Genomic DNA, 23971 nt, shown 5'->3' with positions numbered 1-23971 from the left:
TTTATGAAGACTCAATAGAAACTGACTTTTCTGTGATTTGTTTTATATATAATAGAAGATTGGAATAATTACGAAACAGTTATGAAGTTTAAAACAAATGAAAATAAATGATTTCTGTCGATGATATCAGAAATAAGTTTTTAAATATAATGATTTATAATTTCGTAATTTTTAGATTTTGATTCTTAATTTATGCAATTTTTTATAGTATATATACATATATAGTGTAGTATATATTTTTACAAAATAAAACTACATTTACAGTTCTGATAATTTTCGATTTATTTGTGCTATAAAGAATAATACGAAAAAAATAGAAATATAACAACCACAAGTTAAATTGATCGATAGTAAATCGAAAATGTTATGATAGAGAAATGCAAGTTTTAATTCATATTAAATTAAACGGAATCTATTGAAAAAAATATGATTAATTAAATATTGATAATAATCTTACTAGAGACATAAAAATTTTAATGTTCTTAATATTAAATTTGCTATAAAAATATAAAAACCTATAGAAATATAGAAATAATCGATTAATAAAGAATTAAATACCTTTTATAGTAAAAACAGTTCGAAATTTTTGTACGTAGTCATATTATTGGTTAAATTATCTTATTCGACAGTTAGTGTCACATTACAGGATTGTAAACAAAAATTCAGTTAATGTTCTTCAGTCGACAGAGATATATGTGAGATTTATGTGTATTCTATTGGTTATTGAATTGTGAATAGTGTATGAAATATTTTAAGAAAATTTATTCATTAATAATAATCGATAATGATTTATTTGTTATTTATTTTATAAATCAAAATAATTTTCATTATTTATACTTGTACTAAATATCTTTATAAACAAGGAAATTAATTTTTGTCTATTTTAAATATTTTGATCCAAATTATATATAATGCAGGATTAAATATTAAATATAATTAATAATAATAAAAAATACTAATTAAGAAATATTAATAAACATTATTACATTGAATTATTGAAATGACAAGAAAATTGAATGTGGTAAGAAAAATCCTTATGTAAAAAAAATTTTTTTATTGATTTTTTTATATTATAGAGACCAATTAATTGTTTGTGGTTTGTTTCGTATTGATAGTTGCTAGTATTAAAAAAACTACAATTTCTTGAAGATGTTGAAAAATTAATAAAAGAAGGGAAAAATTATTTATTTCGAATGAATAAGTTGTCTGATAGTTTAAGAATAGATTCGTATCAGTATAAGAAAATCTTATACTTTATGGATCGTTACTCACGTGTAAGTTCAAAATAAAATATATATATTTGTATTAATAGTTTATTATTTTTCTTTAAATAAAAAAGATAATTGTTGTTATATAATTTTCAAATATAGTGTAAAACACAATTAAAAGAGAATATAGAGGAATTAAAAGATATATTCGATAATAGCAATATCGATGGCATCATAAATGAAGAAGAGATAGATGAAGAGAATGAAATAGAATATATAGAGAACGAAGATTTTCTTCTCGAAGAACAATTTTATCATTTTCGTAATATAATGTATCTAAAGAATATGCTCGCAAATATGGAAATGTTAATTTCACGAATGTTAAATATAAATGGATCCCTTGTAAATCTTCAGTTATCAAAATATGCAAGATTGAAGATTGCATTAAAAAATTATTCCGTAAAAGTATATGAATTTTTGAAAAACAATAAAATACTCGTAGAATCTAAAAATAATTTTGAGAAAAAACAATTCACAAAAAGTATTCAGGATAAATTTATACAACTACAAAAACTTATAATTCAGATTGCCAAGGTATAGTTAAAATTATAGAAAAATTACTATAATAAAAACTACATATAAAATTATATGATTTTTGTTGCAAATAATTAATATAAATAAAAATTCTTTTTTAAACACAGAAAGAAATATTCTTTACGGATGTTATGATGCGCAATTTGCATGATATCTCTAAACGAAGAAAATGAAGAAAATTTATTAAAATTTATATCATATGATGTCATTATGAAATATAATTAATTTATTTTTTTATGTTTAAATTATATATAATATAAAAAAAATTAAATTAAAAACATAAATAATTCTATTATTATTTATTAAATTTATTTTATACCTTATCTATTAATAATTTTCAATTATCAATATGTGATCAATTTGTCTCTTGTAAAAAATCCAATTTGTGTTGTACATTATATAAAGGAACATTGAAGCACCATCTAGCGGAGAATAGAAAGAACTATGATTCTTCTATGAGATAAAAGAATTTTTCGATTTTAAACTGAATTTAAAAGTTTAAAAATTTTATTTAAAAATGTTAAATCATTTAATAATTATAATTTAAATTTTGAAAATTATATTTTATAAATTATAAATTTACGGACAAAAAAGGATAAATATTTAATTTAAATAATTAACTTTTAAATCGAAATTATCGATTATATCGTTCCATACAATCAATATAAAATTTTATATTCTGTACGTTTTTTTACCATTTATTTAAAATAAAATTCAATTGATTTTTAGATATTGTATCTACATTGTTACAATTATTACTTTTGAATGTACAAGATTTTAAAACATATGAATGATAACTTTCTATTAAACATATTTCTTCATATAAATCTTCTGTAGACATTTCCACGATAAGTGCACATTCGTTTAACAACCAACGAAAAGTTCGTGGTAAAACTTTTTCAAATACAGTAAAATTTTTAGATTTTACACGACTAAAAATACAATGATACATCCAATAGTCTTTAAATGGTCTAAAAAATTGGTATTTCTTATGGGCTATACTTTCTTTCTTGTCAATATCATTAAAAAATGTAATATTACTTAGATTCAAATAATCATTTATATTAAAAGTATCACTTTTTAAATCTATATTATCAATATTGATATCATTAATACTAATATATTCAGGCAAAAATAATTCCTCTTCACTACTTTTAACATTGGAATATATTTCATTTGCTACGTTTGTTTTTATACTATTGTGAAAATTTATATTCTCTGTATCTGGAAGAAAATTATCGTCATTTTTTTCAATATTTTTTTTTATGAATAAAGCATTTCCTTTGATAAATTGGCCTTTAGTATTTCGTTCAAGTTGAATTTTAGATTGTACTTTTTTCATTGTATTCGATTTAAAAATAGATTCTTTTTCTGCTTGCGATAATTGTAAATTGTATTTGTTATACATTTTTTTTTCTAAAAACGTAGTTTCTGCATCTATAGTATTAATATAATTAGAAACTTCTTTTTCGTCTTCAGTATCACTATCAGTAGGAATTGCTAGTTTCCCGTTTGGAAGAATTTCGGTAAATGTAAAATTATTCCCTATATGTATGTTTTCTAAATCCTTGATTACATTATCATAATACTGTCTTTTAATGGTATCGAATTTCATGGTACATGGTATTTTAGCATGTAAATATTCATTCACATTTTCGCTTCCGAGTTCATGTTGGTCTTTTAAGTCATCTTGTACATCGACGAGCTGTTTCAGTTCTTCTATACTTGGCATTCTAGGTTGTTCAAATTGAGGTACATTTTTTTCAACAAAATGTATATTTGAATCAATTATTTCTAATTCTATATCACATTTCATTGCTAATTCTATTAAGCTAAAAAAAAAAATTAATTTATTTCAATTAAATGTGATTAATATTAGAATGTTTCTAATTAATTATTATTACATATTACATAATTATAATTACTTATAATTACTTACGATTCAGATTTTGTCATGTATCCAACTTTTGTAAGAAAAAAATCATTTTGTAATATATTAGGAATATCATTGAGTGGATTATCTAATAAACATTGTAAATATGAATAAAGCGGAGTTAGAGATGGTGGAAATATATCTACTGTTTTTGGTAATAAATCATTAATATTTAAACTAGTTATATGTTTTTTCATGCCATTAATAAGTTCTTCTGGTAAAAAATGTTTCGAATTTTTCATATTTACTTCATTTTTATTCGATTTAGAAGTTATAAATTCTAAGAATTTTAAATATAGATCATCAATTCCATCTAAGTCGGGATAATATTTCATTTTAGTTGGATAATGTGCACGAGATAAAATTATTTTTCTGCATTCAATATATCTTTGCCATTCTTGAAAATTAAAAAGTTTTGCATTCAGTAAACCACGTTCAATAGCTACGCTGAAAAAAAATTTAATATTAATAAAATAAAGATTAATATAATTTAGCTATAGTATAGAATAAATAATCGCATTAAAAATACAATTAAAGAAGGACATTCGCATTCGCATTTGCAATCTTTTTCGATTTTGTACAATTCTCTCCTTTCTTCATATAATTTTACTCCATATGTAATTAAATCATTGTCAATTACAGCATATGGCATTTTATCAGAGGTAAAATATGTTGCCCAATGACCATTTGATTGAAGTACAATTCCACCACCGACTTTTTCATATTTTTCTAACATATGAGAAAAGTTTTTATAAAGAGCTTCCATGTGTGAAAAATTTTGTTCAATGTCTTCTACGATTGCACGAGCTAATCCTAATTTTGTTATAGATTCTCCATGTCCTGTTAAGGAACAACCTATATTTCTAATAGCATAAGTACCGCAACCCAATAAAGGAGAATCTCCTACTCTTCCTACCAATTTTTTATTTAAACCACCTGTTGTAGTTCCAGCAGCTACACTATATCCATCATATGCTACACAACCAACAGTTCCGGTATTATCTATAAATATTTAATCAATAATATCTATAAATAATAATTATATGAATGCATAAAAATTAATTTTCCAACTTTGTTTTACAAATATTTACTCTTTAACATATCGATATCCAATAAAATTTTCTCAATATCAGCATCTAATTTTCCTTCTTCTTCTGAATAAAAAGCTGCACGTGCAGCAGGTGATACCATATTTCCCTCTGATAAGAAACTTAAATTTGCATACTTGGCTAAATTTTTAGCTCCCTCGCCCACAAAAATAGAATTTGGAAAATTATTCATAACATATTTTGCAAGTGTTATAGGATGTTCTATATCTGAAACTGCTGCTACTGATCCACATTTGAATCTATGACCATCCATTATACTTGCATCCATTTCAACTTTTCCTATATTAGGAAAATTTATACATAATATAATATGATAAAAATTGACTTTCATTATTATACAAGATATATAAAATACCTAGTTCATTTAACACAGATCCATAACCAGAATTAAAAAATTCGTCACATTCTAACCACCATAATGCAGCTTCTACAGCATTTACAGAACTTTCACCATTTATTAATTTTTTATAACCATTAATGGCAGCTTTTTTACACGCTGTCATTTTTTCTATAGCTATAGAATCACTAAAATTTCCCGCACCGCCATGTACGATTATACATGGAATAGTATTTTTATTACATATACATTCTTTATCCCTAATTTTTGTATTATAACAAAATGTACCTTTTCTGAATTCCATTTTTACTTCAAATAAACTACTTATTTCTTATATTAATAATATCATACATCTTCAGATTTTGAGGTTCAAAACATAAAACAAAATATATAATGGATATTCATTTTTTCAACATACCTATTGATTTTTTCTGCAATTCGACTGATATAATATTCAGTTATACCATCTAAACCAAGCAAAGTTTTCAATACTACTATAATAAATGCAATTGCACGACCTTCATAATTTGGAATATATGATTTTTTTATATCAAATATCATTTTAGGAGGTGATAAAGCTATTAATCTTTCTGTATATAATTGGATGCCCCCTGAAATTATATATAAATATATAATTAATTTTTATTATATACATTAATTATTATATACATTATATACATTAAATTAAGAAAATGTAAATTGGTAATACAAAGAAATCAAAAATAAATATCAAAATTATACATATATTATATATATATTATATATATTATAATTGAATAAAACATTCATACTTGGTAATCCTAATTCTTGACAATATCTTTTAATTAAAGATAAAAAATCTGGACAAATTATATCCCATACACCAAGAAATTTTGCCATATTTGCAATAATTCGTCTCATTCCTTTATGTGTAATTTCAACATTTTGTCTCAAGAAGCTTCTTTCATTAGCTGTTAAATTCACTTCTGGTGGCAACAAATGATCCAATTTATAATAAGATAAATGTCCTTCTTTCCCATATCTACCAAGAAAAAATATTTTAATTAAAAAAAAATTTAAAAAACATCAAAAAGAATAAAAGAATATATATTTATTCTACACCTTAACATATCTCCTAATTGTATAGGTTGATCATGAATTCTCAAAGCTAAATATATAATTGCCCATAGTCGCATAGGTGTCATTATATGAGGTCCCATTTTATACTGATTACTTATATGTTTGGCTCTATATTTAATTCTTTCAGATCTAGGTATATTTTTAGATAATTTTTTAATTTTTCTTATTTCCTTTTTGGCATGAGAACTAAATTGTACTCTAGATAAATTAAAAAGTATAAAAATCATACTCAATAGATTAAATTTTATTGTATAAAAGAACTAAAGACTTACTTTCCATCATTATTTGAAGAATTGACAGAACTAGATTGAAAACTGTATATACTTTGACTAAATGAACTAATACCATCACCTAAAGAACTATTTTGAGATTGAAGATATCTATCGTATTCAGCTGTTGCTAAAAGCCTCTAAATAAATATATTTTAAAAGAAGTATAAAATAAAATTAATTTTATTTTAATAAATATTATAAAAATTACTTTATTTTTTTTTAATTCTCTCATAGAACTAGCCTCACTTTGACCACTTGATATTACAGAAGTATTTGTACTACTTCCAATTCTTTTGCGTTTTCTGTGCTTCTTTTGGGATTGCACTTTGCCATAAATAATTTCAGCATCCCTAATATATCATACATTAATTTATTTTTAAATATATATAAATTTAATTCTAATTTTGTTTTTAACATACCTTCTTTTATATCTTCTAGCTAATTTTGGCAAACATTTTTTCTTAGTTGATATAAATGCTACTTCAATTTTGCCTAAATATGTTGCCCATAATTGTAATATTGTTAATTTTATTTCGGATGGAATTCCAAGTTCTATTAATTCATTTGTTAATCCAATTAAAACAAAATTATATAATTCCCATGATGTCCATCCAAGCTCCTCACCTAATAATAAAATGAAAAATCATAAATATTTAGAAATGTTAAATAATATTTGAATATTAGAATAATTTAATTTAATGATATATATATAATAAATAATTAATATATATTAAAACAAACCTGATTTATTTGATTTTAATTGTCTTATTTTTGTCTTCCGTAATCTAGTTGAATTATCTATATGTAATTCAAGAATCTCTTCTCTAATATCCTATAAAAATAATCAAATTACTTGATAAATTGTCTTCGAAAAAAAAAAAATTGCAATACCTCGTTCTGCGTTTGACATGTTTGACAGAAAAAGTAGCCAGCTTCTTTATAAAAATCTGTACAGTCACAAATTCTACACTTTTGCATTTTTCCGTATTGTTTTTAATAGAAATTTTATCTTTTATTTATATTGTTGCATTTATGCTACAATTAAATATTATAGGTTATAATACTTAATGTATTATAGGTTATAATATACTAATATAATACTGAGCACGTTGGATATTTAAAATTTCTTCTCGCGGTTTCTAAATTTCTTACGTATCCGCATTTAACATGAATCGTAATTGGTGTAGGCTGGACGAATGATACATTGGTTATACGAGTAAAGTATATCCCCTAGTGGGAGCATAATACAGAATATAACCACTAATTTACGGTTGAATATTCAGGGAAATGTAAACAATAATCGAAGTGTTTATTGCAGAACTTTGTTATTATTGAAACGTGAAGTGCATAAAATATAGTTTGATCAATATTATAATAATCTTTTTTGATACAATAGTTCTTGAATTGTGTGCTAGAAAATTTTTTACGTCAACAAAACTATAGATCGATCTCACAATTGATTCGTTTATAGTAGCGTCTTAACCTCTGTGTAGTATCACTTCAAAGAGTTATGTTGATTTGATTAAAAAACATGATTAATTTTTTTAATGTTTATAAACAACGTTCTTTACAAAAGCTTATAGTTAAAATATGACAGTGTATTAAAAGAATAAAAGATGACAAAGTACATATAGTTCGTGATTATGGAGTATGACTCTGCATCGAACTGTGATGATCATCTGCGAGAATATGAAACTTCAGAAGATCTCCGGCATTTAAGAGAAATACATAAACTTGAACGTCCAATCTGTACTACAAATTCAGCACCATGGCATTCTCTGCAGGTTGTGACATCACAATCAAAACTCAAATCAGGGACAACAAACAAAAGTCTTTCTTCTCAGGTGATGGAATATTATCACAAGTATTCTCAAAATGCAAATTTGGATCAATATTTTTCACTACCTTCAACTAGTACATCACCAGAAGCGATCAAATGTTATTATAGCATATATGAAGTAAATCCAAAATTAGAGGTTAATAGACAGGATTGTATAGGAGAGGAATATAATTTAAAATCTTATGTGCCTAGAGAAAGAAGAAGATGGGCGAGACCACCCCTTATTGGTCAATCTTCAAATACAGAATCATCGTCCAGATATGTCCAAACTCCATTGTCAAATCTTAAATCTCCATCACCTGATTTAAAACATAATACACCAGAAACAATCTTAGAAGAAAAAAATGAAAATCAGGAGATATTAACAGAAGCTATAGAAAGGAAAATATCTTCTCCAACTTCTAGTATTGCTTCTCATAAGCCACTCGAATGGGATAGTGGAGCGGATGTTGGTTATTTTAACACAATACCCAACAATAAACAAAATGACAAAAAATTAAGTACAATAGAACGAATGGCTTTAGCTAAAGGTTGTTCCGCTGCTTTAAGATTGGATCCTGAAGGTACGACAGAATCAGGAATCTCTGGAAAACTTGCAGGAGTTCAAAAAAATTCGACTAATTCTATGATTCCTGATGCTAATTCTACTCCATTGTTGGGAAATGCTTCAGGATCGGAAAGCGAAATTGAAATTACACCGATTGTGAAGAATCATTTACCGGGTATAATATCGGGAAATGGAATAAAATCTAACGAAAGATTTTTTTCTAAGGATCTCAAACACCAAAATATTTTAATGCAGTATTCGAAAAGAGAGTACAACTATGACACTCCAAAATCGACTTTTGTATCTAAGATACCTTTTGGAAAATTCGCGACTGAGGTAAGGAAAGTATCGAACAAACAGAATACGAACAAAGAAAATATATGTCCCCCAACCTCACCTTTGAAAAAGAGCACATCGATGAACACGTTATTCATACCACCCTCTAAATTACCATTGAAAAGAAGTCAAAGCGAGTTGAATTTGTACGGTAGAGATAAGGGCAAATCCGCGTTGCCATTAATTTTTAATTCTTCATCCTCGATTGCTACTATTGTAAATAAACCTTCCACTTGTGATAAAGTTATACAGACGACTTTATACGCTTACACTCAAGAATCCGTTGGCGTCCAAGTTTCGGCTCTCGAGGAAGAGAAGCCACCGTTACCAAAGAGAGGAACTAGTTTGCGAAAGGGTTCGACATTGATATTGAAGAATCCAAAGGATACGTACAAAGTTCAAAATTCAAGGAAACAGAAAACCAATGAAACACAAAATGCTGAGGCGAGCGAAGAGAGGAAGGAGATAAAACCGCAGCAAAATTATTCGGAACAATCGCAGAACGAATCGGCCAGGCAAACACCACAGCCTGATACGGAAAATATAACAGGTAGGGCGAACAGCTTCGAATATTTTCCTGGTCATGTATACGAGAACGTTCCTAACGGAAGCGGTAGCCATATCTCATCTTCAGAGACGGGGAGATCTCATTCTACTCTGCCTAATACCAGCTCCAGTATTAACGAGAAATTATGGGGTGACTCGGATAGCTTGGTAAAGGATCTGGAACGAAGCGTGAATATTTTGAAGAGTCTGGTCGATGCGAATAAATGCGACAAGGAAATTAAGAAAAGACTGATACATCACGTAGTTAAGAGATTAATCACCGCCAAATATACGGATGATAAAATTGAGCATAATTTAGAAGATAACGTTCCGTGGAATCCAGACGATGCCAGGAGCAAAGTTTACGGTAGGGAGATACTTCAGGCAATAACGAAAAATCATAATACCAGCGATTCTTCGGCCGACTGGAATTTGCAGAAGGAGTTGGCACAGAGGAAATCTACGAGGAGCGGAAAAGGTATGGCAAAGAACGTTACATCGGAAAGCAGTAGTGATAAAATAGATAAAAATACAGACAGAACGGAAACAGATGGACGAAAAGCAAGGATGGGTCTTAGATCGGATGATTGCCATCGAAGCAGCAATACTACGACCGACAAAAGCGAAAGTTCCGAATGCTTCTTCCCGCAGAGAAATCGTAAAGGGAACAAAATGCAGGACATATTTTGCACGAAAGAGTGTAAAATGCAAAGAGATTCGAAAATGACGACAACTAGAACGACGACGATGACAACAGCTACGACGAATAATACAATTGATCATAATCGAATGTTGTTGGACGCGGTTGTTAACAACAGGAGAAACGTTATTCGTTCAAGCAACACAGGGGAACAGGATGACTGGAGGCTACTCACCACGTTTTCCGAAAGGCAATTCGAGATGAAGAAGCATGGCAATTCCGATTCCGCAGATTCGAAGCTAGTTAGTTATGCCGAAATGGAGAAAAGGAATCAATTGATCTGGATCACGAACGAGATCAGCCACTTGTGCAATCTAAAGAAATTATTGGAAGAATCGCGAAGACCAGAGAGACTGCGAACGTCTCCGAAAAAATCGAGATCGGGAAATTTCAAAAGGAAACCGATGGAAACGTCGTCGCACGAGTTGTCCAAAAACGATTATTGCAATTGTTCGGATACACAAGTTAATTCGTTGGAAGATCCATGGTCTTCTCATTGTAATTTAGCGTGTCATCATTCCAGCACATCTACCAGTATTATTCAACATATTAAAAAGCGAAACAGTTGTGCGCAAACGGCAACAAATATTACTGGGGCTTTGTCAAAGACTGGTGGTGAGATCGTATCCGTCTCAAACTTGCATAATTTCTCGATTAAATTAGTCAGTATCGGTGTACAAACCATACCTCAAGAAACGTCTACAATTCCTGCTTTGGTACAGTCGGAAATTGTACATTATGTCAAGTGTCCCGCGCACAGTTCGATGCAGTTTCAAAATAATCACAAATGCACCGAGCAAATAAGCCAATGCGTGAAGCATCATGCCATCCAGAATCTAGTTACTTGCACGCAATGCTCACAGGAACAAAAGGAACGATTGACCGTTCAGAAGGTGCACACAAATATCGAGAACTTTCAGGAGGAGAGTCCAGTTAGCTCGCAGACGTTATCCGATCAGACGAACGGTAACAGTATCACCTCGGTGGAAATACCTCATCATTGCGTTCAGGCCAGTTCATTGAAACAAAAGGAAACCAAGAATCAAATAAACATTTTGAAGTTGAAAACTTGCGATTGTAAATGTGAAAGTAAAAAAACATTGTCGAAAGGATGCCAATGTGGCTCGCCAGTAATTACAGTGGAATGCAACAACGTCTCTAAATGCGAGGAATACCAGAAGAAGGTATTCCATGCGCGCGACAAAGAGGATGGAAACTCGAAAGAATGTAACTGTACAACTGTGTGTACAGAATATGATAACGAACAATCGAAAAAAGGTCGGGCACCAATGAAATATAGTTCAAAAGATTATCAGATTAATAATGGATACTCATCGAGCTTGAATCAAAATGGTCATATCGAGTTGTGCGGTTATCCCAACGATTGTTTCTGCGAAAATAATCGCGAGCCGGAAGTTCAAAACGCAAAAGTGTTCTGTAGTTGCCATTCAAATGGAAGAGCTCAACACAACGGAGTCCACTTCCATGGAGAAGTGGAAGATTGTTCGGTTCAATTGTGGCCTTATTGGGTGAATAATGGACAAATCAACGAAACGGCTCAGTACAAAGTACAAAGCAATGTAAAATGTAAATGCGAGAAAGATTGTTTTTGTAATAATAGGGGAAAAACTAGCGAAGAAATATCGCATGGCAAAGCCTGCACCAGTGGCAAACCAAATTATGTAGACGAAGCGAATCAAACGAGTGATTCCGATAGAAATTGTAAGTACTGTCGTCGCTGCGGTGCAGCTTATGTCAAGAAATGTAATTGTTATCAAACGTATCCGAAATCGATCGCGTATGAATTGTCGTTCGTTAAAGAGAATGGCCAGAAGAATGATAATTTGGGTGCGTTGCCAAAAGTGCCATTATCAAATCGTAGTATTTACGAAAATAAAATAGATGGCTGTGTTTGCAACATGATTAAAAAAGTTAGTTCAAAGAAAAATTCTCCGCAAAAGAATACTTTACAAGTAAGTATTTAGAATAAATATGTTAACTTATTTATATTGATTAATATATTTTCATTTTAGGATTATTTGTCTAAGAATAAAGCAGATTTTGTAAATAATGCGGAAACGCGTCGGCAGTACATGTCGGAAATATCTCATTTGCGTCAATTGCGAAAAGAAAAACGAATACAATTGTTGGCTATGGCTAGTACGTCGAATATTATAAAATCGACGAAAACTTCTTCTAAACCAGGTAAAGATTTTATTTCACTTTTAATAAAATTCTTTATCAATTCATTTTTATCCCATTTCTAATCATTTTGTATACAGTTCCACAGAAGAAAATGAGCAACGAACAGATGAGGGAAAGATTGCGGAAACGATATCTTCGTTTGAACGAAGTGCGGTATAAACGGCTGCAACGAGAAAAGCAAGAGGAGGCGCGACGTAACAAACTTATGGCCAAAATTTTTTGTAAGAAATTGCAGCAGAAGGTATTGAGGGGCCAAGTAGATCTGTCTCAAAGTGTTAGCGTTATATCCAACTTGTAATGTTAAAGAAATGTTTGCGTGTGCATAGTTTAAATGTCAATTAGTGGTCTGATTGTGCAGATTGTACAGATTGTACAATTGTACAAACAATAGAAGAACGTACAAATTATTTTACCTTTCAACTTGAAAGGATTATTAAAGATTTTTGTTTTCAGAATCTTCTTCTTGAGTATTACTTTTCTCTACTTTCAATACTGCATAATACGTACTAACATTGTGTTACTTTTTAATCGAAGACGTGTTTTTAAAATTAATGATTTTAAGATGTGCATGAATGTATAAGAAAGTTTGCGTGTAACACAACACAGAATGATAACGTAATTAGATCCAAGTAATTTAGATCCAAGAATATTTGACACGCATCATAATTAAGATATTTAATGCGTTGTTCTACATATTTGTGCCTAGAATTTATGATATTTAATATTGAATTTAAGGATCTTTGTCTTGCCAAGATATTTTCATATTAAAAATAAACAACCGGTGCACATATGTTAAATCTGACATGATGATGCAATAATAATTTTCATTATCACGTGAAACAATAGGGAACTTCACAACATTGAGATTTTATATTTTAATAGTAAAATGTTTCGAAAAAACTGCTACGTCGAAAAAGCGTTCATTTGGAAATACATCGTTTGTTCGTGGGAAATTGAAATGCTTTAAGATGATGAAAGTAGTTATTAGTACCTGAATTACAGTACACAATTCTTTGCTATACATAAGACTTAGATAATATAATCTCTTGGATTTTTACCTTTAATATTTTACCATTTTGTACGACGATTATACTCATTTGGTTAATAAAGATAAAGTGAATCCTTGAAATATTAGTTTCTTCATTATTCTTATATTTTATGCATATATGCGATATGCATACTTGACTTCAAAAGAGATCACTTTTTATCCAAACATATGCAATCCGACTGATTTCTCTTTTAACGTTCCATTTTTTTTTTTGTTTATTCAATGTTCTTAATAATTATCTTTTTTTATTCACATCTGCAACACGATTTCTCTTTTAACATTCTATTTTTTTTTATCATTCATTTAATATCCTTGGTTACTAAATTCTAAAAGTATGAAATATAGCTAGAAAATTGATTTATTTTTTTCCATTCACATTAATTTATATTCATAGATAATTTATCTGATTAATTGAAATATGAAGGTATTAAACATTATGTTAAGATATTAATTTTTTACATTAATTTTTGAACATTTTTGGCATGTAACCAAATTAGATACTCATTTCACCGCATATCGAATAATTAAAAGATAAATTATATAACATATCTCCTATATATACTCAATCATAAATTTACCATTGATCATAATAATATTTTATTGAATTAAGTAATAATTGGAAAACATGCGAAAAGATGATCCTACGTCGTTTTTTTCGTTTCTTAGAGTCTAAAATAATATATAAGTTTTTCAAATATCAATGTATGTCAAGGCATTAAACAAGTTTATTTGAAAAATGATTTACGTTCCATTTCAAAGAACAAATGAATGTTCGAGAAGAATAATCGGTTAAAAGAAAAAGTTGTGTAAAATCCAGTAGTAACCTTGTTTCAGTAAAATAACATTGAAACAAAAACCATTCAACGATATTAGTCCGTTTTTCTTAATTACCAGTTGTTCTATATAAGGACATTCACGGATTTCAAGATAGTCAATTTTCTCTTTATCTTTAGAGACCGACAAATGAGATATATAAACTTATTAAACTTTTGATATATGCATATATTTACGTATTAAGTGATGGCTCCCCAAATTGGAAATGATTTGGACCAAATTTTGAAAGACAAATTTACTACTGAATTTCGCAAAGAATATACCACCGTACAAGGTGTTTGTTTGCCAAAAAAATATGAGGATTTCGCACAAATAATTGAAAATTTCGAAATCAGAGACGATGATGTTTGGATTTGTTCTTTTCCTAAAACTGGTATCATCTTTTTATCAATTTTATTAAGAGAAAAATATCATATGTATATTATACTTTTTATTTTACACGATCATAGTCATTTTATAAATGTTACATAATCAGGAACAACATGGACACAAGAAATGATCTGGTGCATAGCAAATGACCTGGATTTTGAAAGAGCAAAAGTTCGCTTGTCCGAAAGATTTCCTTTTTTAGAGTAAGTTAATAAAGTTTAATATTTTAGAAAGGAAGAATATCGGAATAAGAATTATTTATTTGATCAGGTACTCCATACTTTTTGATTACACCACTATTATACGACGTCATCCGGAAATCGAGCCCTCTCCGTTAATTTTAGATAGTGTGGCTTATATAAAAAATTTACCTTCTCCAAGATTTATCAAAACTCATTTTCCTTTTCCCTTACTTCCACGTCAACTTCGAACGGGCGAGAAAAAGGCGAAAATTATTTATGTTAGTAGGAATCCAAAAGATACTTGCGTTTCTTTTTACTATCACACTAGATTAATGGAAGGATATCGTGGTGATTTTCACGACTTCTGTCGCCTTTTTTTAGGAAATAAACGTATGTACACGCGTGTTGTTGAAATTATTAATATTAATTTCATTATTATCTTCTTATTATTATCTTCTTAGTGAGCTTTGCTCCATACTGGGATCACATACTTGATTTCTGGAAAAGGAGGATCGACCCAAATATTTTATTTTTGAAATACGAAGAGATGAAATCTGTAAGTAATATTAAATATTCTCAAGTATTCATGCATAGAAGGTATGATAAAAGTTTCTTTTGTCAAATGTAGGATCTGCCTACGATGATAAAAAAAACAGCTGCATTTCTTGATAAAATTTTAACTAATGATCAAGTAGAAGCGTTGGCGCAACATTTGAGTTTCAACAGTATGAAATCAAATCCTGCAGTGAATTACGAGGAACATATAATATTGAATAAACAGATGAAATTGATCAATGTCGATGGTGAATTTATTCGAAGTGGTAAAGTTGATCAGTGGAAAGAAGAAATGCCCGGTATCGTGATCGAGGAATTCGATAAAATGACGAAAGAAAAATTTTCCACGCAAAATCTTTTCTTTTGAACGACATTGTAATAAATTTTCACCGACATTCTTAGAAACTTGATATAATAATTATCACGATGTAATAAAATTAAATAAAATGAAAAAAAAAAGATTTTATCGATTTTAACAAGACAATCATAGAAATTACTGTAACGTTCTTGTTTCTGGTTCGAGACATCGAAGAATTTTTGGCATACAAGTTTTACAAAGTTCGCCAATTGATGCTTTGGTCAAAGGTGTAACGACGCTCATATCGCTTCCTCTTTCGATCAACATAATCGCTGCATCCCTTTTTCTGCATAAAATTGCTATTTGAAGGGCGGTAAATCCCATGTCATCTTGCGTATTGACGTCAGCTTCACGATCCAGCAAAATCGAAAGAATATCCAAATTGGAACGATACACTGGACGAAAAAAAATATCCTTAATAAATACAGCATTTGATTTTGCATTTTTTTTATTCCTTTTCATTTTTTTTTTTTTTTACCTGAGATCATAAGTGGTGTTCGTCCCTGCACATCTCTCTGATTTATACAAACGCCAGCATCTAAAAGAAATGTGACGTTCTTCGATCGTTCTCCCACGATTGCATACTGAAGACAAGTCCAGCCTCTACTATAAGTGTACATTGATTGAATAAAATCACATTTAAATTGTCGTAACGATCGCGCCTTACATATCCATTTTTTGAGGATCTGCACCTTTCTTCAATAGAATCTGCAAGATTTCTGGATTTCTCGAAACGAAAGAGGCGTACATAAGAGCAGTTCTGCCCCAAGGTTGAGTAACGGTACCATCTAAATTTGTCGAATTTTTCTCTAATAAAAACGACAAAATTTGCGGATCACCGCGATCAATGACTGACGTTATAGGAGTTCTCAAATTTGGTGTGGGATAATGTAGATCTATCGTTGGTCTACAATTATAATTACATTTATCATTAAAATCATGGAAGGTGTATATGTTCGTATAGCTGCTTACATTTTAGTTAGAAAATCTTTAATCTTTTTGACAGTAGCAAATCTAAGAAGCCACATAAATTGTTCCTCGATCGAATCTGTAAAGCATAAGTTGTTAATATAAATAGTTAAGAAATATTTTAATATTCGAGATTATCTTACCATTTTTTTCATAATTAAATTTTGTGTCTGACATTACAATATTTCAATTTGTGAATGCACGTACTTATATTATACTTTTAGGCCAACTCTTGAAATCGATCAAACATCATACACTTATGTTATATTTAAATATGCATATGTATATTTTACAAACATTTATTTATTCAATAGTCAATTGTACGATCTATACAATTATTTATATGGACTTCCTTCCTTTCTTTCATCTTCAGTCATTTTTTGACATGTATTTAATATTAATGAGTACTCACACATGAAAGTTCAGTGACATCTCTTTTGACAATCCAGCAGAATCTAATATACCGTTCGTAGGTATCGAAACATATTCAAGGTATCTCCAAAACACGCATACTTTCTCTTCGAGACCACGTGCCAAGGTAGCTGGAGTACAGTACACTGACCATAGTATACTGTATAGAATACTCTGTATAGAAGTCTACTTTCTAAAAGACGGCTGCTTGGAACAGCGTCCATTACGGTGACTGCGTGCCTTTCTCGCTTTTCTCGAGGCTTTGTCATCTAACTTGAGATCAAGCCATTCTTTTTTTCATAAATTTTAACAGTAATAAAATAGTGCAGGAACAAAGTGCAAGACGTATATGACAATTCAAGAAAGATGAAGTGATGGCAGACGTTACAAGGAGATGGATGAAAGACACAAAGGCACATGTCTTTGTGATAATTTTGACATATGTGATATGTTCTGTCTATGGTTGTTCCGGTATGTCTTTCAAATTATTCAATTGCGTAAAAAATATTAAAAATAATCGATTAAAAATATTCTAAATAATAAATGTAAACAAACAATTGACATTTCTTGATCAAGTATCAATGTTTCCGATAATAAAGCTTTTATTTTTCATCGAATATTTGATAAGTTTAATTGAGTTTAAAGTTTAATATGTTATATGTAATGCTCGTAAGGTAAAATATGAAAACAAAGATATAATTATTATTCTGAGATTCCATTTCTCTCATTTCCTTTTACAATTGTGATTTCAAACAAAGAATTTTTAACTGATTCATGATGAAATGAAATCAACAGAATACGATCGATTAGACGGTGACGAATATAAAGGCAAATGCATTGGAAAACTAAATACGTATCATCATGAAGTTTCCGGCGAGGTTTACGCCGTCGATGAGAATACGCTATTGCTGATCAATTTTAAATACGATGGTAACGGAGATGATACATTTTTCTTCGCTGGTGCATCCACGCGAGCTGGTCCACACGGTTTTATCGTGCCTGATGAATGGGGCAAGTCAGTATGATTTAATTTAAAAAAGATTAATGTAAAAACACAACGAGATTTTTATAAAGACGTGTTTTTATTTTAGAACAAATGTCCTCGATAAATATTTCAATAAAAATCTCACTCTTAATTTGCCAGATGGTAAAACGATAGCAGATATAAAATGGTTTGCAATATATGACTTAGGAAGTCAGGTATCGTTCGATATTTTTAAATATTAATATCGTTTTAATATATGATTGATTGAATTTTATTGAAAATATTTTATGTAGAATGTATTCGGCGATGTGATTTTTCCCGATGAATTTCGTGCACCAGCACCAGCGACGATTTCTCAATTAAAGAAATACTCGCATGGAGTATCTTCAGAGCCAATTGAAATTATAGATTCAAAAACTATCAAAATACCAAACTTTAAATACGACGGAGAAGGAAAAGATACATATTTCTGGGTAGGAGATGGCCCACAACCTTCTACAAGAGGAACAAAAGTTCCCGACGAATATGGCTAGTAAGTATAGCCAAAACTATCTACTGAATTGATATTCCGATCTTAATTTATTCTTTTTTTAGTTTAGATTCATTGCACGCTTACAGAGGTGAAGATGTGATCATTCAACTACCTGGGCATATGACAATTTTCAATATCAATTGGTTAAGCATTTTCGACGTGGAAACTGCGTCAAATTTTGGCTCTGTGATAATTCCAAAGGAATTAAATGTGCCTCCTTCGTTAGTAAAAGTAATAAATTCTTTCAATTTTGTATTATCTAATCGATAGAAATAAAAGTATCAATAATCCATCTATCAAAGTATAGGTGATCAAGCACACAAACAGTTTGCCAAATTGTATTCAACTTCATAAACGATTTCAAGTCAGCTGGGAAATTTTTGGTCCACAGATCACTATCCAATTAGCAGGAGATATAGGTAAACGTGATTAGATAATTGTTCGATCTTTTCGTATTAATAATTTAACGATTCTCAGGTGAGAATGAATATATGGCGTTCGGTCTATCTGGATCTGAAATATCTAGTCAAATGGAAGGTGCGGATGTTGCAGTTGCTTATTTAGATAGTATTAGAGGCTACGTGGTAGATTACAACATCACTGCCAAAGCACCAGTATGTAAATGCAAAGAATGTAATTATGTTTGCGTAATTATGGATTCGTTGTTAAAAAATAATTCATTTTCTATCTTGAAAATAGTGTGGAAAAGTTCTTGGTCAATACAAGGGAGTCTGTAGAGACGAATTATTTGGTGGTTTGGATAACAACCAGTTGCACACTGCATTTAAAGAAAATGGAATTACTGTTATAAATTACAGACGTACCCTTAATTCATGTAAGTTGTCATAAAATAAAAAAAAGAGATTGAAAGGGAATTATATAGGATGCACTGTGTTATAGCTGATCCAGGAGACAAAGAATATCCAACTGATCGATCTGTTTACGTGGTATGGGCCTTAGGAAGATTGAATGAAAATAAGGAGCCGACATTCCACGATTTATATCTGAAAAATGATTTGAAATTAGAATTGGGCCGTAAAGAACCTGAGGATGCGTGCATGGATTTTACGGAAAATAATGAGCAATTAGTGTAAGTATAATATTTGTAATTTATAATTATATTAATTATTTTAATGTGATTGAATAATTTTTTATTCTCTAGAGTACCTTGGGAAAAAGTAAAAATATATGGGAGAAGTATTCGAACATTTAAAGCAACGATCGGTCCATCTGGAGGCAAAAAGGGTTATCAAGGAATTACAGGTTTTATAAAAAGATATAAATATACAATATTGGTATTTATTAATATTTAATATTAAGTAATAACGTAGTAATTTAGCTGTTTCTTAGGACAACCATCCACAGGTTTGGCATGGTACATCGAAGGGCGATTGGTACCTGAATTATATCTACGTCGTGGATTGACTTACAATTTTCGTGTTTTCGGTGGTAATAATCCTCACAGCTCGAATTTATATCACCCATTGATTATAACTGATGAACTACACGGTGGATACGATAAGCTGAGCGATGCGGCACAAAGTAATATTAGAGTTTTGGCTGGAGTTGAATTTACAAGAAGAGGACAACCGAGACCAACTGCAGGTTTATGAAATATATGGAATTTATTATTAGATATAAGAAAAAAGAAACAATTACAAAATTAATTTATTGTTTCTAGTTGGCCCACTTTGCTTGAGCAAACACAATGGACGAGATAGAAGACGAGATGATGATTTTGTAACATTCAAACAATTCAACAGAACATTAATAAATACATGTGAGCCAGGTATAATGGTGTATAATAATTTTTTCTTCTTGTTTTCTTTAAAAAAGAATTTTTTTTCCTTCAATTGATATAATTTTTTACAGGAGAAGGTGGAAATTTAGAAATTACACCAAATTCCACGTGGCCAGACATTGTTTATTACAATTCATTTACCCATGCGAACATGGGCTGGAAAATACACATAGTGGATAGTTATTCGTCAAGTAACGCTGTTGTTCGACAATTATCGCTAATCGTAGGAATAATGGCTGTGTTTTTTCACTTTTTATAAAAATAGTTATAAGTTATTCAAGATAATATGTTCTTTTTAATAAAATGACTGATTTTATAGAAGAAGAATGGATTTTATTATGACACGTTAGATGGAACGTTAATTTTTACATTAAAAATGAATAATCAATGTATTTAAATATGTGCAATTATATTGTAATTATTTATTAATAAATAACATTTATAAATTATATTTACATTTTATGTATTATTATTTTAATATCCAATAAAGTATTTTTTGCATCCTTGAAAACATTTTATAAAATTCTCAAATATTTTTCATACTCATATAAATTTTTCATACTCAAGATCACATGAAGATCATGTGATTATATGAAGATTACATGAAGACTCGTTAAATTGATCTTGACTTTGATCTTAATTTCATAATATCAAAAGATTAATGTCAAATGAAATCTTCTTAAATTAAATAGAACAACTTCTATAAAATATTCAAACTGAGAACTATTTTTCGAGATCTATATCGTCTGACACATATAGTTAGAACATGTCAACTTTCTCTCGAAGTGAAATCTTCGAGAAAGTTGAAATTATTTTTTACATCACCAAATTTTACATCAATATTGCTACTATTTTTATTAATAATACATATTTTGTGGAGTATTTTGTAGATCCAAACATAATTTAAACGAAATTTTCTTTTTTAAAATACAAAGATATTCTAAATAAAACGATTTTCTAAATAAAACGCAATTAAAATTTAATACTTTTTTTTTAAATTTCTCAAATTAATATTCAAAGATAATTAATATAAAAAATAATTTATTTCTTATTGATTTCTTTACAATAAATATTTACTGTTCAACGTAAATATTACATCAATTACAAGCGGAAGGAGGAAATATCAGAGAATCGAAAGTTGTTGTAAGTGAAAAAAAAAAGAAAAAACTGGACTTGAAAAGATTCCAACAAACTCATGAACATTCTCATTACGTTTCAAACCGTAGGAGCATTGGTATCTCGTAGCAGCGTATGTGCAATTTCGACAGTGTATGAATTCTTTTAACGAAATATTTTTACAAGTAAGTTGTTTATATAAATTTTAATAAATGATTTTGTGATTCTGTTGTTGAATAAAATCTATTATTTGCAGTGGATAAAAAATCTTTTACCTTTACTACTATCGAGAGTGATGTAGGAGAAAAATTGGATAAAATGTTTGGGGTGAAACCTAGTTTTTTAAGAGTAGAAAAGAATGCAACACATTGTTTATTACCGCCTCAATTCGTTTTTTATGGAATGAAAATCAGAGATATGGAAGTTTATGAGGATGATGTGTGGATGGTCTCATATCCACGAACTGGTAAAAAATTAATCAAATTATTTATTATTTATGTTTAAATTAAAATATTTTTCTTTATAAATAGGTAGTCATTGGGCACAAGAAATGGTATGGTGTATCGGAAATAACTTTGATTATAAAAATGCCGAAATTTTAACAATTATACGTAATCCGTTGCTCGAGTAAGTTTTAGTATAAAAAATAATATAAATCACGTGATAAAATTTTTTCCATAAATAATTTTTATCATTTTTTTATCATTAATTTTATATATAATTTAGAGCATCGGCGTTGATGGTCACAGGGAATTGGGTAGATTTATTTGCGAAAATGGGTGATTCTGTTGAAAATGTTATGAAAATGTCACGACCTAGATATATAAAATCTCATCTCCCCTTTGAATTCTTGCCGCAACAAATTCATACAAAAAAACCAAAAGTATTTAATTAAACTTTTTATTCTGTTACGATTACGAAAGAATAAAAGCATATTGAAAAAACTAATATAATTATAACATCGATATTACGAATGTTTCAGATTATTTATGTTACCAGAAATCCAAAAGATACATGTGTTAGCTTTTATCATTATTGTAAAAAATTTCATAACATGACGGGAAGCTTCGAGGATTTTGCTGAGTTATTTTTAGAAGACAGTGGTATGTGACTAATATAACATAGTGTGTACATATTGATCGAAACATTTATATATACTTATTAAAAAACTATTTTTAATTTAAGCACCGATAAGTCCATTTTGGAATCACGTTTTACAATTTTGGAAAATGAAAGACCAAGAAAATGTATTATTTTTAACTTATGAAGAAATGAAAAAGGTAAATAAGAATATTTATTTATAACTTAAAAAAAGCATTTTAAATAATAATTTTCCATTTCAGAATCAAAGAGAAATAATTAGAAGGACAGCAAAATTTATGGGAAAAACTGTGACAGACGAACAAATTGCTGATCTTAGCGAGCATTTAAAATTTTCAAAGATGGCTGCTAATCCCGCCACAAATTTGGAACAGATTTTACCCTTGAAAGATTTGCCCGAAAATGAGAAATTTATAAGAAAGGGCAAAATCGGTGATTGGAAAAATTATATGTCCGAGAAATTATCTCAAAGATTTGATGAATGGACCGAGAAGCACTTAAGTAATAATAGCCTCGATTTTAACAAGACACTGATTTCATGTAACGAAGAATGAAAATTATCTATTAAAATATATATATTCTATGTTGAGATTATACAAAAAAAAAAAAAAATAAATAAATAAAAAAAATAAAACAATATATATATTATATATGATATTTTTTTATATCTTTTAATGATCTTTTTTTTACTCACTACGTCGTTATTCTTGTGTTAATGTAAGTACATTAGTTTAAGCTCACAAAAAATTATATACATTATTATCGATCAAATATGTACAGAAACAAGATGTACATTTCTATGTACATTCAATATAGTAAATTAGTATCACTTACATGTTAATTAAGGTATTCCATGCCATATTTATAGTTGTAAGACTGGTTTTCTAATAGTGAACAACAACTTCAGTTACTCATACTTGTGTGAGTTCTATGATAACGTGGAAATAGAAGAGAAAAGGAATGG

At 29.1% G+C, this 23971-nt stretch overlaps 7 protein-coding genes across 7 annotated transcripts; 4 read left to right on the top strand and 3 right to left on the bottom strand.

Annotated features, from left to right (window-relative positions):
- Positions 1–322: 322 nt before the first annotated feature.
- LOC108002277 (uncharacterized) lies at positions 323–2701 on the top strand. Its single transcript, XM_017063864.3, is given in 5 exon segments — positions 323–1021; positions 1116–1274; positions 1371–1802; positions 1910–1945; positions 1947–2701. Coding segments are annotated over 5 exon segments (729 nt in total). The 5' UTR covers positions 323–1000; the 3' UTR covers positions 2028–2701.
- Positions 2473–7604, bottom strand: LOC108002321 (TATA box-binding protein-associated factor RNA polymerase I subunit B). Its single transcript, XM_017063943.3, has 10 exons — positions 7464–7604; positions 7314–7404; positions 6992–7196; positions 6781–6922; positions 6573–6709; positions 6283–6498; positions 5973–6202; positions 5600–5792; positions 3742–4182; positions 2473–3634 (listed from the first exon to the last, which is right to left on the bottom strand). Exons 1-10 carry the CDS (start codon positions 7548–7550, stop codon positions 2494–2496), a joined length of 2883 nt encoding a protein of 960 aa, XP_016919432.1. The 5' UTR covers positions 7551–7604; the 3' UTR covers positions 2473–2493.
- Positions 4038–5590, bottom strand: LOC108002322 (isoaspartyl peptidase/L-asparaginase-like). Its single transcript, XM_017063944.3, has 4 exons — positions 5200–5590; positions 4827–5123; positions 4265–4737; positions 4038–4177 (listed from the first exon to the last, which is right to left on the bottom strand). The coding sequence occupies exons 1-4, from the start codon at positions 5483–5485 to the stop codon at positions 4157–4159; spliced, it is 1077 nt and encodes a 358-aa protein (XP_016919433.1). The 5' UTR covers positions 5486–5590; the 3' UTR covers positions 4038–4156.
- A 350-nt stretch (positions 7605–7954) lies between the features above and the next one.
- On the top strand, positions 7955–13875 carry LOC108002319 (uncharacterized). Its single transcript, XM_017063941.3, has 3 exons — positions 7955–12514; positions 12575–12746; positions 12824–13875. Exons 1-3 carry the CDS (start codon positions 8216–8218, stop codon positions 13042–13044), a joined length of 4692 nt encoding a protein of 1563 aa, XP_016919430.1. The 5' UTR covers positions 7955–8215; the 3' UTR covers positions 13045–13875.
- Positions 13876–14504: 629 nt separating this feature from the next.
- LOC108002302 (uncharacterized) lies at positions 14505–23655 on the top strand. Its single transcript, XM_062086204.1, has 24 exons — positions 14505–15001; positions 15104–15200; positions 15268–15569; positions 15641–15735; positions 15808–16095; positions 17483–17534; positions 18268–18483; positions 18617–18672; positions 18751–18989; positions 19052–19220; positions 19297–19408; positions 19467–19603; positions 19689–19824; positions 19890–20079; positions 20152–20252; positions 20340–20594; positions 20671–20778; positions 20862–20981; positions 22163–22372; positions 22437–22533; positions 22633–22789; positions 22889–23009; positions 23092–23186; positions 23250–23655. Exons 1-24 carry the CDS (start codon positions 14815–14817, stop codon positions 23559–23561), a joined length of 3852 nt encoding a protein of 1283 aa, XP_061942188.1. The 5' UTR covers positions 14505–14814; the 3' UTR covers positions 23562–23655.
- LOC108002303 (ankyrin repeat domain-containing protein 7-like) lies at positions 15967–17344 on the bottom strand. The gene is made up of 5 exons (XM_028668987.2): positions 17205–17344; positions 17065–17140; positions 16760–16999; positions 16571–16698; positions 15967–16487 (listed from the first exon to the last, which is right to left on the bottom strand). The coding sequence occupies exons 1-5, from the start codon at positions 17236–17238 to the stop codon at positions 16228–16230; spliced, it is 738 nt and encodes a 245-aa protein (XP_028524788.1). The 5' UTR covers positions 17239–17344; the 3' UTR covers positions 15967–16227.
- LOC108002299 (protein Skeletor, isoforms B/C) lies at positions 17802–21241 on the top strand. Its single transcript, XM_017063894.3, has 13 exons — positions 17802–17943; positions 18268–18487; positions 18564–18672; positions 18751–18989; positions 19052–19220; positions 19297–19408; positions 19467–19603; positions 19689–19824; positions 19890–20079; positions 20152–20252; positions 20340–20594; positions 20671–20778; positions 20862–21241. The coding sequence occupies exons 1-13, from the start codon at positions 17847–17849 to the stop codon at positions 21047–21049; spliced, it is 2061 nt and encodes a 686-aa protein (XP_016919383.1). The 5' UTR covers positions 17802–17846; the 3' UTR covers positions 21050–21241.
- Positions 23656–23971: the final 316 nt, after the last annotated feature.

The sequence above is a fragment of the Apis cerana genome, linkage group LG15 (assembly GCF_029169275.1).
Source record: "Apis cerana isolate GH-2021 linkage group LG15, AcerK_1.0, whole genome shotgun sequence".
Classification (NCBI taxonomy): domain Eukaryota; kingdom Metazoa; phylum Arthropoda; class Insecta; order Hymenoptera; family Apidae; genus Apis; species Apis cerana.
This window is presented reverse-complemented; position numbering and strand designations above follow the sequence as displayed.